The sequence below is a fragment of the Amborella trichopoda genome, chromosome 6 (assembly GCF_054954075.1).
Source record: "Amborella trichopoda isolate Santa Cruz 75 chromosome 6, AtrichopodaSantaCruz75HAP2 v2.0, whole genome shotgun sequence".
NCBI lineage: Eukaryota > Viridiplantae > Streptophyta > Magnoliopsida > Amborellales > Amborellaceae > Amborella > Amborella trichopoda.
Genome location: NC_142341.1, coordinates 9,061,489 through 9,077,951, shown reverse-complemented (window position 1 = coordinate 9,077,951; position 16,463 = coordinate 9,061,489). Strand labels below are relative to the sequence as shown.

At 37.1% G+C, this 16,463-nt stretch overlaps 1 protein-coding gene across 6 annotated transcripts; it reads right to left on the bottom strand.

The window, feature by feature from the left end:
* Window positions 1–4,940: 4,940 nt before the first annotated feature.
* HK3 (histidine kinase 3) lies at window positions 4,941–15,494 on the bottom strand. 6 transcript variants are annotated; one of them, XM_088869631.1, is made up of 12 exons: window positions 14,908–15,494; window positions 13,710–14,246; window positions 12,645–12,926; window positions 11,794–11,963; window positions 10,959–11,180; window positions 10,101–10,287; window positions 9,942–9,993; window positions 9,472–9,701; window positions 8,986–9,084; window positions 7,507–8,678; window positions 6,430–6,818; window positions 4,941–5,494 (listed from the first exon to the last, which is right to left on the bottom strand). In XM_088869631.1, the coding sequence occupies exons 2-11, from the start codon at window positions 14,196–14,198 to the stop codon at window positions 6,578–6,580; spliced, it is 3,144 nt and encodes a 1,047-aa protein (XP_088725757.1). In that variant the 5' UTR covers window positions 14,199–14,246; window positions 14,908–15,494; the 3' UTR covers window positions 4,941–5,494; window positions 6,430–6,577. The 6 variants fall into 6 exon arrangements, with proteins under 6 accessions (XP_088725757.1, XP_088725761.1, XP_088725759.1 ...); XM_088869635.1 differs by having other exon boundaries at window positions 9,570–9,701; XM_088869633.1 differs by having other exon boundaries at window positions 15,260–15,490.
* Between the last annotated feature and the right edge of the window lie 969 nt (window positions 15,495–16,463).

Genomic DNA, 16,463 nt, shown 5'->3' with positions numbered 1-16,463 from the left:
AGCCTACCTATAAAAATTTAAAAATCTTCGAAATTTGTTGTAATTTGAAGATATTTGAACATCAAAACAACCTCGTGAAATTTCTAAGGTGGGCTCTAATTTGATTGTTTAGAGCATCGGCTCTATATAAACTTTTTCTTGATTTTTTGAGTGCGGTTTGTATAGAGCTTAGGTTCTAAACAATCAAATTAGAGCCTACATTTCAAATTGTGTTTAGAAATGTGGTTTCAATACTGGAAATCTTTGGTTTCAATATTGGAAATCTTTGAGATAGCTGTAAAATATATTTTTATATTTATTTATAAAATTTAAAGCTTTAAAAGTAATGCAGATCGACATATCTATGGAAACTTAAAAATCTTGAAAATTGACGTTCCAAATATGCGTTACAAATTACACTATTTTCAAAATTTGAAATCCATTTCTTTCTCATGTCCATGCATCTTGATGCGGAGATGATCAATTTAAAGATATTTGGGCATCAAAACAACCTCTTCTAGTGAAAATTTTAATGTGAGCTCAAATGTGATCGTTTAGAGCGTCGACTCTATATAAACTTTTCACATTTTTTAATGGTTGTGTTATAATATATTTTCCGGTACCATATGGTTTATATTTGTTTTGTTTGGCGTTGACTTAAAATCCACGCTTTCATTGCTTCCTCTCTCTCTTCACTCTCACTTTACCCTCCGTTAGGGGGCAATGGGTCAGCCCAGTCGACCTAAGATTAGGTCCTAGGCACAAGTTGTGGATCGAGGGCTGGGTTAGCGCGGGCAACCACGTCTCAAGGGTAGTACTAGGTTGGATTTGGGTTAAGGCCGGCTCGTTTCGACCCAACTCAGCTCTGATAGGGCTAGGGCTGGGCTTGGACTAACGCCTCTTTGGTCTGGTCGTGGGCTTGAGCTGGCTCTATAGAGACTAGGCTAGGCTAGGGCCAAGGCAGGCCTTGCGTGTTGCCGGCCCTACTCCCTTCCACGATGTCAAATTTCGCTCTTTCATCCTCTCTCAATCTCCCCCTTGATCTCTATCAATGATCTGAAAAGTGTCTGGTTGACACGGAATCTCTCTTTTTTTATAAAGAAATCAATCACCCCGTTTTAATTATGTGTATATATAGAAAAATGGTCGAATCTACAAGAGAACCGATTATGCACATAAAAACAACAATTCTTTATAGTAAAACAAGATCTGCACCGTCGATTTACCGATCCGGATTGTTTTTAGCCGGTTCATTGTTTTTACACTTTTCTTTTTCGCCAGTTCGCTATTTTTCCCACATCGTAAAATGGCAATCCAAACTATTTTCTCGCATAGTAAACTGGCAATCCAAATTGCCGATCCACCAATACAAATCGATTTTTGAGATGTCCGATTCGGGTCATCGATCTGACTTTTAAATCCTTGGTCTCCATGTTACGTTTCACTCTGGATATCTCTTCGATGTTAAGCCTTTCTCTCACCCTTTCCCTCGTGTTTTGTGTTATCGGCGGAGCATTTATTCCGTTCACTTTTGCCTCTCAAATTTTATACAAGTGTTATTTTTAGGCCAAATTTTAGAACATGACCTCTTTAACCTAGAAAACTCTATCCAAAACAAGGAATTTATTTTTAGCCCCTCCAAATTATACAACACAGTCTCTTTAACCTAGTTACCAATCCAAAAAAGGAATTTAAAACACGTTTTGTATGTGCCTTGGAGAACATCCTAGTATTAAATAGGGACCAATTCAATTTTTAGATGGTCTTCTAGGCATTTATCAGCTCAAAACTCAATTGCATTTATTTATGGTGATTCTTAAGTGGATCTCAAAATTTTGGATTGACAAAACGTCCGAGGGAGCAAATTGTAAAATATGGTCCCACAACAGCATGTTACATTTGTAGATAGCATCTCCCGCCCTCTTTTTCTCCGTCACTAACTAGCATTAGGGGTGGGAATTGGGTTGGGTCAACACAACTAGGTTTGGGTATTGACCCAAACAAGGACCCGACAGGTCGGGTTTGGGTCCGCTTGACCTGAGCACAATGGGGTATGGGTCTGGGTCCAAGTACAGCTTGGATCCTATCGGGTCAATTCAGATCTAGTTTGGCACCAACCCGACTAGCCCCAACCGGAATATATCAGTATAAATTACATATAAATAGTAACAATAATATATAGTAGAAAATATGTACAATAGTTTATATTTTCTATTTATAGAGCCAGATCCAGCCTGACTCGGTGGGTCAGGTGGACCTGAGCGGGTCCAAGTCTAACTTAGACCTAGTCGCATCTGGGTCGACCCCATCCCAGCCCCTTCCTACCCCTACTTAGCGTGTCTACCCTTCTCTTAGACGCACCCAACATTGACATTAGAAGGGTGCATGCCATAGTGGAACAAACGAAGTGACAGAACTCCCTTGTGTTTTAACCGCTTGGATCAAGTTCAGTGTTCTTTTAAAGACTAGAGCATCTCCTTAACTGCTTGGACAACTGAGTTTCATCATAATTAAGCTCAGAAATCACTTCCTTAACTACGGCTATGGCAACAACTCTGAAAATGGAGGAAATGTGAAAAATCACCATGTGCCAACTTTGCTTATAGGATCCTCACAATTCAATGATCACCTGATATCCAGCTTCTCTGCAGGAGAGACAATGGATAGAGGTTTCAAACTTGAACCTTTCATAAACAATTTTGGTTATGTTTCCTGGTGAATTTTGAGGCATGAGATGCTCTCGTTTTCTTCAAGATATTAATCACCCTCGACTCTGAAACTATAGGATACAATAAGTACAAATAAACATACCAAGTGACATGTTCGTTAAAGTTTTATGAGGCACTCGCTAAGAAACTTATGGGGAATATAAAGGCCAAAGCAATTTGCTCTTTCGGATGGAAAAGGATAACGATTCTATTTCAGACTCAGTAAAACAAATTCCAAAAGAAATGGTAGAGAAAATACTGAGTTTCATGGGTTTATCAAGAAGCTGAGGTCAAAATCCGCAACCTTAGAGTTTCGGCGCACAAAGGTAAAAGAAAAATCTCTCCATCAATATGAAATCCGGGTATTTATCGGTATCTAACTCAATAGGCAATCTATTGTGAAACAATGAAGCAGGTGGAAATAGTCATGTTTGGATTTGGTGAAAAACAAGCAATAAAGCTCAGTGAGTGTAGCCACCTTAAAAACTTGGATGTAGTCAGCTTAAGCACAGTTAAAAGCCATGAATAGAGCAAGGGCTTTTAAGTGTTTGCTATTTCAATTTGGGCAAGAAAACTTAAAAAATATATCCAAACCGAGTCGAAGAGACAGGGCAAGCTCTGGTTAAAAATGTGTTGATCGGACACGCAAAAACAAAGATCTTTGTGATTAGCTCACAAAACTCCCCATAACTTTTCAAGTTGGTCTGAAACACCAATCAAAACTAACTATATCATGACTTTCCAATTTAAGGTGAGATTAATGTAGCATAGCATATTGCATTTTCTTGATGATTAATGAAATAAAGTATTGTTATGTTACTTTAATGATGTATTTTCCTTTTATGATTAATAGAGTAATCTTATGTTCCAAGAAAAGGATAAGCGTATTTTCTTTTGTAGTACATATTTAAATTAGCAGGCTTTAACTTGTAGAGGAAAAAATATTGCTCAAGCATGGCTCATATGGCATTGTTTACTGCCTTCAATTTGAACCTTCAATGAACCTTTAATTTGAACCGTGATTTGAACTCAGTTGACGCCGTTATTATGCATCTTTTAAGGGTGGGAGATCTTTAAATGTACTGCCTTCAATTTGAACGCGTTATTATGCATCTTTTAAGGGTGGGAGATCTTTAAATGTACGGCCTTCAATTTGAACCGTGCATCTTTGAAGGGTGGGAGATCTTCAAATGTAAATGAGAATTTGCCAAGAATGATGCTCTTAAGGTTGAGGGGCCTTTAAGGGTGCAGTCCTATCATTGGAAAACCTTTAAATCAGTCATCTCAACTTTGACCATTATGGTTGTGACAAAAATTAAGGTTTCAAACCCTAAAAATAATGTATATTATAATACCTTATCTAGACAACCATTTTCAAATGTTTACGGATCCACAAGATCTATGCTATTTTTAGAGCCACAAATTTCTTAAAACCTTATCTAGACCGACTCTTTTCAAATGTTTATAGATCCGACAAGGTCTATACTATTTTTAGAGCCACAAATTTCATAATACCTTTTCTAGACCGATTATTTTCAAATGTTTATGGATCCGCAGGATTTATAATATTTTTAGAGCTACAAATTTCATAACCTGTAGTGGATATTGATTTTAGAACCATCATAGAAACTTATCATAGAAACTTCCCATGCTCAAAAGTATTTTCCCGAGGAAGTTTCGAGGTGGCTCTTTACTTCGTGTTTTAAGGCCTCGGCCCTATAAAAACTGCATCTAGGAAGGAAAGGTTAAGTGCCAATGGTTAAAAAGTCGCCATATAAGCGTTTAAGCAAAAGATTTAGGGATGCTCCACCATTTTTTATCCCATGATATCTTAGGAATTAACTCTCAAACAACTCTCTTAAATGTCCTGGATACATAGGTAATTAGTTTCTTAAATAATATGGAGATGAACCAATCTTTTCTCAGGCCAACTTATTAAGGAAACTGTTGCATTATAATTCAGGATAATACATGAGAGAGAGAAAGAGGAAGGGAGGGAGATGGGTTTTTCTCAGATGAAAGCAACAGAACTCAGGACCCCATGTGAGTTGCAGTGATGGAAAGAGTCCATGAACTCAGGATTTTAATGCAACTCGCAGATAGAAAAGGTGGGTTGTCTCAAACAAGGAACAGGGTGCAACACCACCATAAACTAATGTTAACCAGGCTGTTGTCTGCCTGTATGGACCACACTAAGACACCACTTTCAGTATACAGAAAAAAATGAACCGAAATCAGTACCCCAGAAAGATATTGCATCTTCTCAATTCAGTCATCACCACTAAATTGAATCTATTGGCAATTCATTATATGTACATGTATATCACCGTGAAACATAATTACCAAAAAGTAAAGCATCATGAGTTATAAGGCTTCTTTACCAATACTATACAAAATAATGGAAGCTTCACAAATACATAATTCAATTGCTCACATTTCTTTTTGCAGAGGATCAGCGCAGAAGGAAAAAAAGCACCACATCCTTTTTCATAAGATGGATTTTCCTTTGAATCATTTCTCTATAAAGCATGATAGTCATATACATCCATTGACCATCTGCAGCTTTGTCCAATCCTGAGTTCATCATCTTCTAAAATCGAACTTCCAAATTATGATTTATGCTGTAATGGGTTCCCTTTCAACTTGGGGACTCGAGCCATTGAATCGGACAAGCGATCTTTACGGCAAAAGAATGCTAGATTAAATATCTCATACACAACGGACAGCATGGTATCTACTCCAAGAAATATGACTGTACAATCGAATTAGTTCCAGCATAGTTCCCGATGAGTCCAGAGCCTCCATCACTGAAACAAGTAGCAAACACTATATACATCATGGTTTGGATGTAAAAGGGCTCTGATCATAGGAATCTTCAAAAGTTTGATAAACACAAATAAGTATGTAGATTTGTAGAAATTTTCATAAATACAGGCAAGACATTCATACATATAGACTAGTAAATTAGCCTGATATTTCTCTTTTTTCACAATTTGGTCAGAAAGAAAAGTATTGATCAACTACAGAACATTTCAAGATTAGGAACAGTTTTTGAGAAACTGAAATTGGCACACAGGATGGTAAGGCTAATCTAGGTAGAAGCAGCCCTTTGGGTTAGTTTGGTTTCAAGGGACTTTTTAATTTCAAACAAGGATCAACAAGTTTTGTGTTAAAATTAGAGGAACCACGTTGTAAAGATCACTTGTTGGCTACTAAACACATGTGCATATTTACATAAATTCTATACAGTTATGTTAGGGTGCTCACACTATGAACTAATTTATCATTGTGCTCAATAAAATTTAGACACATATATACCCTTGTTTTGTATATGGATTTTTTTTAGTAAAGGCATATTTGGTAATTAGGAGGGGTGTGACGTCATCTACATGAGGTGTGACATTACCCACATGAAGCATTAAATGACACTAGTGTTATCTATGTGGGTGATGTCACACTCCATGTGGATGATGTCACACCCCTCCTAATGACCAAAAATACCCTTATTAGAAAAATGCTCTTACAAACAAAGGGTATAGAAGTATCAAAAATTGTTGAGTACAATGATAAATTACTCTGCAGTGTGAGCACCCTTACATAACCCAATTCTATAATGCATATTTGTGTATCTATTTATATTGGAAACTTGGATCCACTTTGTTACTGCAAAATGAAAACATGGCAAGAGAAAGGTGGTAAGGCGCAAGGGGAGAAAACGTAATATGTGGAAAGAATAGCTTACTTTGTGTCATACAATTGCAATTTAACATTTAGGAACTGCACAGGAAGAGCCAGAACAATTCGGGAACCTCCAGGCCAAAATTGAGCCTTCTTTAGCCACTTGTTGTGACATTGATTAGAAGAATCTTTGTTTTGAACATTGACATTGATTAGAAGAATCTCGCTACTTCACGATATAATTTATCTTCTTCAAATGGTTTCGACACGTAACCATCCATTCCACACCTTGAGCATGCTTCTTGTGTGGCTTGAATTACATCAGCTGTCATGGCTAATATGGGTATATGCCAACGCCTCACATTCCCATTTGCATCTGGTAATGCTTCTCCATGCTCAATCTTATCATTCAACTCATGTTCCATATCTCTAATACGTCTCGTAGCTTCAAAACTGAACCCAAAATTATCAGAATTCAATACAAGTATCAAAAACAGATTTACTTTGAATCATTAAGGAAACTCAAATATCATCTACTTTAAACTTGTAATGCTGATGATGGATATGCTGTACTGTATTTAAAATGCACTGGTAGTTGTCACATGTGCTGCACAAATGACTAAACCAGTTTACTGCTTGACTCTAAAAAGTTGGCAAAAATATATGAGAATATTATTGTTAGTGAACAGCTATCAAATCACATATAAAAGATAAAAGCGAATAAGTATCAATGAAATAGGTAATGTAGGATAAATATTAGATTCTATGGGACCCAGACGTAAAGTTTAGCGCGCACACACACAAACAGGACATATAAAAGATAAAAGCGAATAAGTATCAATGAAATAGGTAATGTAGGATAAATATTAGATTCTATGGGGCCAGACGTAAAGTTTAGCATGCATACAGAGAGAGAGAGGAAGGAGGGGGAAGAAGGTGAGAGAAAGGGCAATAGCAGAGTAGTGCTTCTGTAGACTGCAGACTGTAGATACTACGCAAGAACCATGTGAGAAAATCCTGGATAAAGAACTAATTCACATGCCAGGAATATATCCAGAAAGTCTCATATTTCCCTCAATAACAACATCACTATATAGCGTAAGTGTTTAGCAAAGTAGATTTCGTAGAGGCTATTACATACCCATCCATTTCTGGCATCTGAACATCCATGAAGCAAGCATTGAAGTCATGAGGTGGCTTGAGCATCAACAGTGCAGCTTTCCCACTAGAAGCACAAGCAACACTGGCTCCATACTTCTTCAAGGCACCAGCCGCTACTCTAAGATTCACCAAATTGTCATCCACAACAAGAATCTTCTTTCCTTGCAATAAACTCTTTAATGATGAAATAGCCAGCCCTTGACTCAAATTGTTTCTTTTGCTTCCATAGCCCATACCTCTTTGCAGAGAGGCAACCAACATACTTGCTCTGAGTGGCTTCACAATTACTGTCTCTGCACAACCAGCTGACTTAGCAGAACTTATCTCGGTCGGGCTCATAGACGTGGCCAAAAGAAACAATTTTGGTACGTGGGGGCTTCCATTCTTCCTAGGCAGAAGGCGAGACACATTTGACCCATGAAGCCAAGCCTCTTTGTCAACAAGGACCATCTCAAAAGGTCTCGAGCCATTGGTTAAAGTAAAGAGAGCTTGCCCAAAATCAGTGGCAATTTCAACTTGCAGTCCTAGTCTCTCAAGATGATACTTTGTCACCTTAGCACGCACAGGCCTTGGGTCAACTACCAATGCCCTCATTCCCTTTAGCTCAAATATCCCCAAATCTGATTGGTTGGGTTTATAACCTTTGAACCCATTTGAAGCGCTTTTGCCTCTTGTGAAGACAGCTGTGAAGGAGAAACAAGAACCAATATTAGGTTCACTCACAAACCCAATTTCCCCATTCATGAGCTCGACCAGGCACTTGCTTATACTTAAACCAATACCAGTTCCACCATAGGTGCGAGAGGTGGAGCTATCAGCTTGCATGAAGGGGGTAAAAACCCTAGCTTGAGCTTCCTTGGGGATTCCAACACCTGTATCCTCAACAGTAATGAGCAAATTAATGGAATCAAAGGAGCTTTGGGAGCAAGTCTTTGGAGATAGGCATCCCTCTCTATTGAATGCCTTAAAGTTTTCCCAACTTCTTCTCTTGTCTGCAATAGGATATCCACTCAATGTATTATAGAGGTTTATCAGACCATTCTTTATAGGCCCTGACAATATATTTGGTGCTGCTTCTGTGGAGATCTCCATCAAACTCTCAACCTCCTCCACAAGGTGCAGGGAGACAAAGATGTGCCCTTTCGCTGTGAACTGCAAAGAAAGTTACAATCTTAGTTTTTTAGGAAGCTTTCCAAAAACAGAAGGTAAATACTTGTTTCCATGATTTGAGATTACAGAAAAATATACTACAACACAATCATCTGTTGATGACCATCTTCAATTAGGGTCATCAACATCTATCATTTCATCGGGGGATGATGACACCAAAGAATGATGATGTCATGCAAACTATTGAATTATAGTATATTTTCACTAGAGAATAACATGGAAAAACTATTTCTTCCTTGTAGAAATATGAGGATGAGGATATCCAATATGAGAAGAAAAGAGTACTAACTTTAACAGAATTCCCAACAAGATTAGTAATGATTTGTCGGAACCTTCCTGGGTCTCCTATAAGAATATCTGGGACCTGATCGGAGACATATACTGCTAACTTCTCGGCCCAAATTGTTTGAAAGCAAGGCACATGCATGGATTGAAAGAGATCAGAACCAGTGCAATACATACATTCATCACTTCAGCATAAGCATAAAGGCATAGGGAATGAATAAGGTTAAGGAATCAATATGAAATTTCAAAAGAATATGGTGTACTCATAGATCATAAGGGTAATCACTATCCAATGAAATGATGGACAGTAATGGAGAGAGTGGTACTCATCAGAAAAGGACATAACCCCAATGGGTGGTCCCACACCCTCTCCCAAGCTGTCCTTAGCATCATTGGACTGTGATGACTCCAAATAACTATGGTTTTCCACAGTCCATTGGAGTATAGTACACTTTACCAAAGGTAAAAGATGAAGGAAGATCATGGGTACCTCAATTCCTTTGTCTTGGGATTTCCCCGCAAAAAGAGATAAGATATCGTCCAACACTGCTCGTACATCAAATTGGACAGCTTCGAGCTCAAGCTTACCAGATTCAATCTTGGCCTGATCCAGAACCTCATTTATGAGGTTTATCAGGGCTTTTCCACTCCCCTGTGCAGTTTTTGCATAGTCTTGTTGTGTTACATCTAATTCGGTATCAAGAAGCATCTGCAACATACCTGGAAAGTAAACAGCATATTAGTAATTGATCATGAAGAGCAGATCACTAATATTTTCTCTTTTATCAAAATTCACCCGATTCAGTACCCAATCATTTCAATGAACCCCGACTGTAATAAATAAAATAATCATAGAAAAGCATAACCGTCATCTCTCTCTCTCTCTCACATACACACACACATACATGCATACACACACACATGCACGCACGCACACACCCAAATGTGTGAATCACCCACCTAGCACACCATTCATTGGAGTCCTGATTTCATGTGAAACAGTTGCTAAGAACTGCAGTCAAAGGAAAATTGTGAGATATAGTGCTTCTTTGAAAATAATATGAGACTACTTAAAAATAACTATGCAACACAGGAAAGATTTGAAGAGGCATATGTTACCTGGGATTTTGCCACATCTGCTGCTTCAGCCCTCATTTTGAGCTCCATCATTTCTTGGTAGTCATGCTCCACCTCTGCAATGCGATTTACTGCTGCCTGGAAGATATGCCCTACCAGGAAGGCGATCACAAGGACCCCAACTGAGGTCGTAATTGCTAAATATGGAAAGGGAGCCTTGTGCTTGAATCTGTGTAAGACACAATTAAGAGGCTTTATCATTCTAGAGAGAGAGAGAGAGAGAGAGAGTTTGTAATCAACCTCCCTAAACCACTATTGTCGACCAGCCTTAGAAAGGGCAAAAAATAGCAACAGTATTACATGGTTAAAAAGAGATTAACTATAAAAAAATAGGGACAATATATTACATAATATGCAGTAAGGCCTCGAGGAAAGGAAATTTTACCAACAATTTAGTTGATGTTTTCAGAAGCGCCTATATTTCCCTTCCAGTTTTACTTATTATGAAGGCCAAGCTTTCTAACATATTTGCCATCAAGTCTTCAATACCCACATAGACTTGCCACTAACATAGTCTAAGAAGCAGAAAGTTTTTGACCCCCAGCTATGCACCAAACTTCAACAGAGAAAATACCTTATAATCAAATGAACTAGGTCAAAACTGTAGTCCATTGGGTTGTCAGCATCCATTGAAATGATGGAATGTGATCAGGAGAGAGTGGAACCGTAATTTGGATTCTGTCATGTTCTGGCAGGTCCCAATCTCCCTCCATTGCCGTGCATCATTTCAATGGATGCTGATGAACAAATGGACTGCAGTTTTCTTTGCTAAAATCATCTTTAGAATGTCAAACGTGCCATAGTAGTTGCCAAATGCCAACAAGTCAAGAGTTAGTGTACCTGCAATGCATCTCATGATTCCTGATTGGGTCCCCAAAGTTAAGATTGCTAACGTGGTGCATACTATCATCTACCATATCTGGATTCTCTGAACCATACATACTAATGGGAGCTGAAGCATTGGTGGTATCATAAACATTCACGATGATAGTCTGTTTACTTGATAGTTGCTGCAACAGCTTCTCTACCAGAGAACCTACATCAAAAGCTCCACCAAGATACCTGTTCAAATATTAAGAATATCAGTAGCCTCTCAAAGATCCACTTAATTGAAGAGGCCCAAGGCATCTAATATGTCAAAAGGATATAAGGAAGGAGGTGCTCAGGAGTAAACAAAAAAACAAAAAAATTCATGCTTCAGGCTCATTAACGTCAATATTCAATATGAAATCAAAATAAGATGAGTTAATTAAAGCATTATAAACCATTAGCATGCCCCCAAGTAAGAGTAGTGTAAAAACTAAACTCATCTTACTTGGATGGCATCCTTGAATCCCAAAAGTAAGAATAATCCAGAACTAAAATAATTCAACAAAGAATAATCCAGAACTAAAATAATTCAACAAATAAAGAATAAAAGAATTAACATAACCAAGAAAAGCAACAAGATAAAATAAAGTCATTTTACTTAGTTGGCATCTTGAATGCTAAAGTTCAGTATGTCTATCTAGAAATTTAGAATTACAAAAATATAAAACCTAAAAAAGTTAATAAATGCCCTCAATTTGACTAATATAAACTTAATTTTTGGATCAATTCTAGCAAACCAATCTCAAATTATAATTCTCCAATTTCAACATCGAGTTGGAAGCTCAGCATAAGTCATATGACGTACCCCTCAGTTGCATGAATGCGTTCCATGGGTGTTGCATCAGATGGAAGGTGTTTCTTATACACAGCAAACGTTAAGACAACTCCAAGCCTCATGGATTTAAGAAGTCGAAAAGGACTTGTAAGGACCCCCTTCCCAGATGCTCTAGCTCGTAGGACATTCTCACGGTCCTCCTGTATGCACAAGATGTTCCCTTAAAAGTAAAAGCAACAAATGCCTTTTTGTTCACTTTGATGTATATAAAAAACTTAACTGTCATAAAGGAACAGGTAAAACAATGAAGCTCATCGACTGGTTCCATAAAAATAGTCATAAGCCAAATAGATCCCCCATTTTTTAAATTTATTTGTTGCAGATTTTAAGAAAAAATAATCATTTTGTGATCAAATGAGAATATTGGGCCACAGGTTAAGTAGGTTATTACTTCTGATAAGCATGAGTTAATGAAAATAAATAAAAGACATAGGTTTATCAAACTTAAATTTCAAAAATAAGGATAATACTCTTTCCTGTTTATTTGGCTTTCATTTTTTCTGGGATGATTTGAATTCAACCTCTCATTTACATTTTCCTTTCTTCAATTTCCAGAGAATTTCTCAATTAATTTGTAAGAAAACTTAAAAATTTACAAATAAACCTTGCCTAGAAATCCCATGAACAAGATCCATCACTATGCTAGTGCCAACTCTACAAGTGAATATTCAAGCATCATATCTCCTTCAAATCTAATAGTCATGAATTGTACTTGGAAGCTTAAGGAGTCCAGCACATATTGGAAATTGGATCAGTTGTGATGAAATAGAAAATTTTATCAATTTCAAGTATGTAAGATGGCTTCCTGACAAAGGATTCACCTTTCCAGACATCATGTCAAGAGAAACAATGTGGGAAACGGTGTTCTGAGCAAAGATAACAGGAGCATATTCATCTTGCACAGGTGATGGCTGCTGCTTTTCAGTGAAATACTCATCATCTGGAACAGGTGCTTGGTCTTGAGCATCCATTCTCTTAATAACCCAACCTTGTTGCCTCTCAAATCGCTCCCTATCAGAATGAAGCACTTTCACTGCATAAGCGACTCCACTGGTCAGGGGCCTCTCGAAGGCAGTTCTCTCTGTGTACTCTGCGAAAGTTCTCTGAATATCGACCCATTATCAGTAGCATTCATGGCTTCTAAACGAGAGATAAGAAAAAACTGCAATGAATTATGACTGAATATTCAACTGAAAAAAAAAAACAAAAAATATTGATATTAAACACGAAGGGGGTTAACAAATCATGCAAATATTCCATGTCGATTGAAGGACAAATTGAGTAACAACTCTTTTCCTCTTCCGGGTAGCCAAGAAAATATATCCAATTCTATATTTACTTCCCATTTCTGTTAAATCTCCATTTGAAGTTTGGAACTTCAGTAAGTTGGTGTAGATGCAGGGGAAATAATTGAGCCTTTATCGTGAAATCAGATGAAATCCTAAACTATACTGGTACACCCAATTGAAATTTCAAGGAATTATTCAGTCCTAGAAGGCAGCCCAAAGATGAAAACAAACTTTCAATTCTACAAAACCAAATTCAACTACCCAATGACCAAATAAAATAAAACAAAACATGAGAGAACACAACTCATATCCATGCTTTGTCCTTTCCAAAACTAGAACAGAATTTCTCTTGGAATACAAAAAATCTAATCAGTCCGAGACTTCTTTCCAAGTAATCCATGGAATGTCTCAAGAAAATCATCATTAAACTTTCAAATCTAAGTCCATTTGAACTATCCTACTCAACAAACATACTTCACAGGCACACACAACCAAAATAAATTATTTTTTTTTGAGGTAACTCAGCTTCCCAGTAAGAATTTGAAGATAGAGACAGAATGACACACATGCTCTGAGAAGGAAAGAGGAGCGAGGTACCTGATCGATGGCAGAAGGATTCTTCTCATGGTGAAAAGTTGAAACCAGAATGGCTAAGGCCCTGACATGGTTCAAGCTCACATTGAACTGGTCCTGCAACATCCTGGCTCGCTCATCACACATGCTAGCAAGCATCTCTCTCCTTCTCCCAACACTTTGTCCATGCAAATACCAAAATACACAAATAGATCCCAGTAATCCACCAATAAGCCACAAAATGAGAAGCTTGTTTCTCCATGTCCCTCCAACCTTAGAAGAAGAAGAAGAAGACGTTTTCTGATGCGAGTAACTCTTTAAACAACCACCAGTAAACTTTCCCCACCATTTTAGACCAGAATTTACAGACCCACCCAAATAGCCCGCCTTCGGCTCCACGATTTCAGCTTCAATGAGGAAATTCATGGTGAAATCAAGCAAAACCCACCTCCATGTCCTTGAATACCAACTAGGAAGCTTCAGATCAAGATCCAAAAGTCCCAGATAACTCATTCACAGTCTTGAGCCCAATTCAGGCTCTGAAACTCCAACAAAAATTTCCTAGAGAGAGAAAATGAAACAGTCTCAGGCCGTGTTTTGAGAAATTCATTTTGTTTCTCCAACATAACCCACTTTAGAAACCTATGACATGACTATGAAAAGCCAATTAAACCAACCGCATAAGACTATACGGTATTGTAAAAAGAGGAAAGAGATAGAGAGAGAACAAGACCAGCGCTGATCATGGTCCCAAAACCCACAATAGTTCCTCAAAAAAATAAAACCAACAGCAAAAAAAAGGCTTCTGATTTGACCGTATAAATTCCTACCGAACTTACCCAACAAGCCTCCGGAAAGAGAGAGAGAGAAAGAGAACACTAAGAAAAAATCTGATTTTGAACAGAAATTGGGGGAAAGAGAGAGAGAAACTTGGTGAATACACCTAAAAAAAATGGGTATTTCTCAGAGTAGAGAAAGAGAGAAAGAGAGAAACTTGGTGAAGCCACTCCTAAAAAACTTGGTATTTCACAGAGATAAGGGGAAGAGAGAGAATGTGTAAATTCAATCATGGGTTCGCAGATTCCACTATTCAAGTAACAACTTGGTCACACTGGAGAGAGGAGAGAGGAGAGAGAGAGAGAGAGAGTATAGAATACTGGTAAAAACTGATGTGAACAAGAGTTGGCTTTAGAGAGAGAGAGAAAGCACCCATGATGAATACCTGTAAGAATCTGAACTTGAGACATGAAATGAAAGCAGAGAGATGGGATTATATGCAGGAGGTTCGTTGCATGGAAGTTTTGTGCCCCAGTTCATAGTCTCTCTCTCTCTCTAACTCTCTCTCTCTAAAGCTAAAGATTCTGCAAAGGAAAGATGGTCTCGTAACAAAACACCCCATTATCTTCCCACCAATATCAAATAAAATACAGTAAAATTAACATATTTTAATCATTTAAAAACTGAGGAATTAAAGAACAAAAAGAAGGAAAGGGTTAAAAAAGCATCTATCCCACTGAGCTGGGAGCATTCAGACTCCACTCAGAGTATAACCTCCACACGCTAACGCTACCCACCATTATTATTCAGGCCCTTCGTCATTCTATATCCAATTAAAACTACATAACATTTTTGTCCCCATTGTTACCGAATTTTAATTTTAATGGAGTTTGCATGACTTTATCATGCTTCAACCACCCATTAATCTCTCTCTCTCTAGACTCTCTCTCTCTACGCTCACAAGTCAGAGTTCTACGACCACTCCTCTCTCTCTAGAGAGTCGTTATCAGTTCTCTCTCTTCTTTCTCTCTCTTTACAGCTGTACTCTATCTCTCCTATATCCATCCCTCTCTTCTGACTAGAAAGAAGAATAACAACTTCAAATTTGCACGGTAACTGCTGTATCTATTCGTCAATTATTTACGGGGTAATTTCTTCTTCTTTTTTTCTATATTATTGGGTGTGGTTTCTATCTTACCTCTAAATTCTATAATAATATTTAATTTTGATGTAAAAATTTTTACGTTTATCTCAAAATCTATTTTTATATCTAATTATAAATTTAAATTTAAAAATAATTAAAATTCAGTAAATCTATAAACATATGAAAATCTTGAAAATAGATGGTCAAGATAGTGTGTTGTGAGATGCAATATTTTTGAGACTCAAAATCTTTTCTTTTTTTCATATCCATAAATCTCGATGTCGAGATGATCAATTCGAGAGAGTTTTTCAATATTAAAACAACATTTTCCAACCAATTTTTTAGGTGTATCTTTAATTCTACATTTTAAGGTTACAACTTTATATAAACTTGTTATCCAACTCTCAATAAATAAAGCACTTTTAATTATTATTTTTTTAAGTAACTTGAACTGCTACATCAAAATATTATTCAAAAGTCAAAAATAAAAGGGTGGGGTTTGTATAGAGCCGAGGCTCTAATCAATCAAAGTAAAGCACATTTTCGAATAATGACGAAGAATGTGGTTTCAATACTGGAAATCTTTGTGATAGCCTTAAAATATATTTTCGTCTTTAATTATAAAATTTAAATTTTCAAAAATAGTGTAAATTGAACAGATCTATAAAAACTTAAAAATTGACAATCCAAAAATACGTTACAAAATACACTATTTCCAAAATTTGAAATCCGTTTTTTTTTTCATGTTCACACATCTTGATGTCAAGATGATCAATTTGACGATATTTGGGTATCAAAACTAACATCTTCTAGTGAAAATTTTAAGGTGGGCTCTAATTTGATTACTTAGAGCCTCG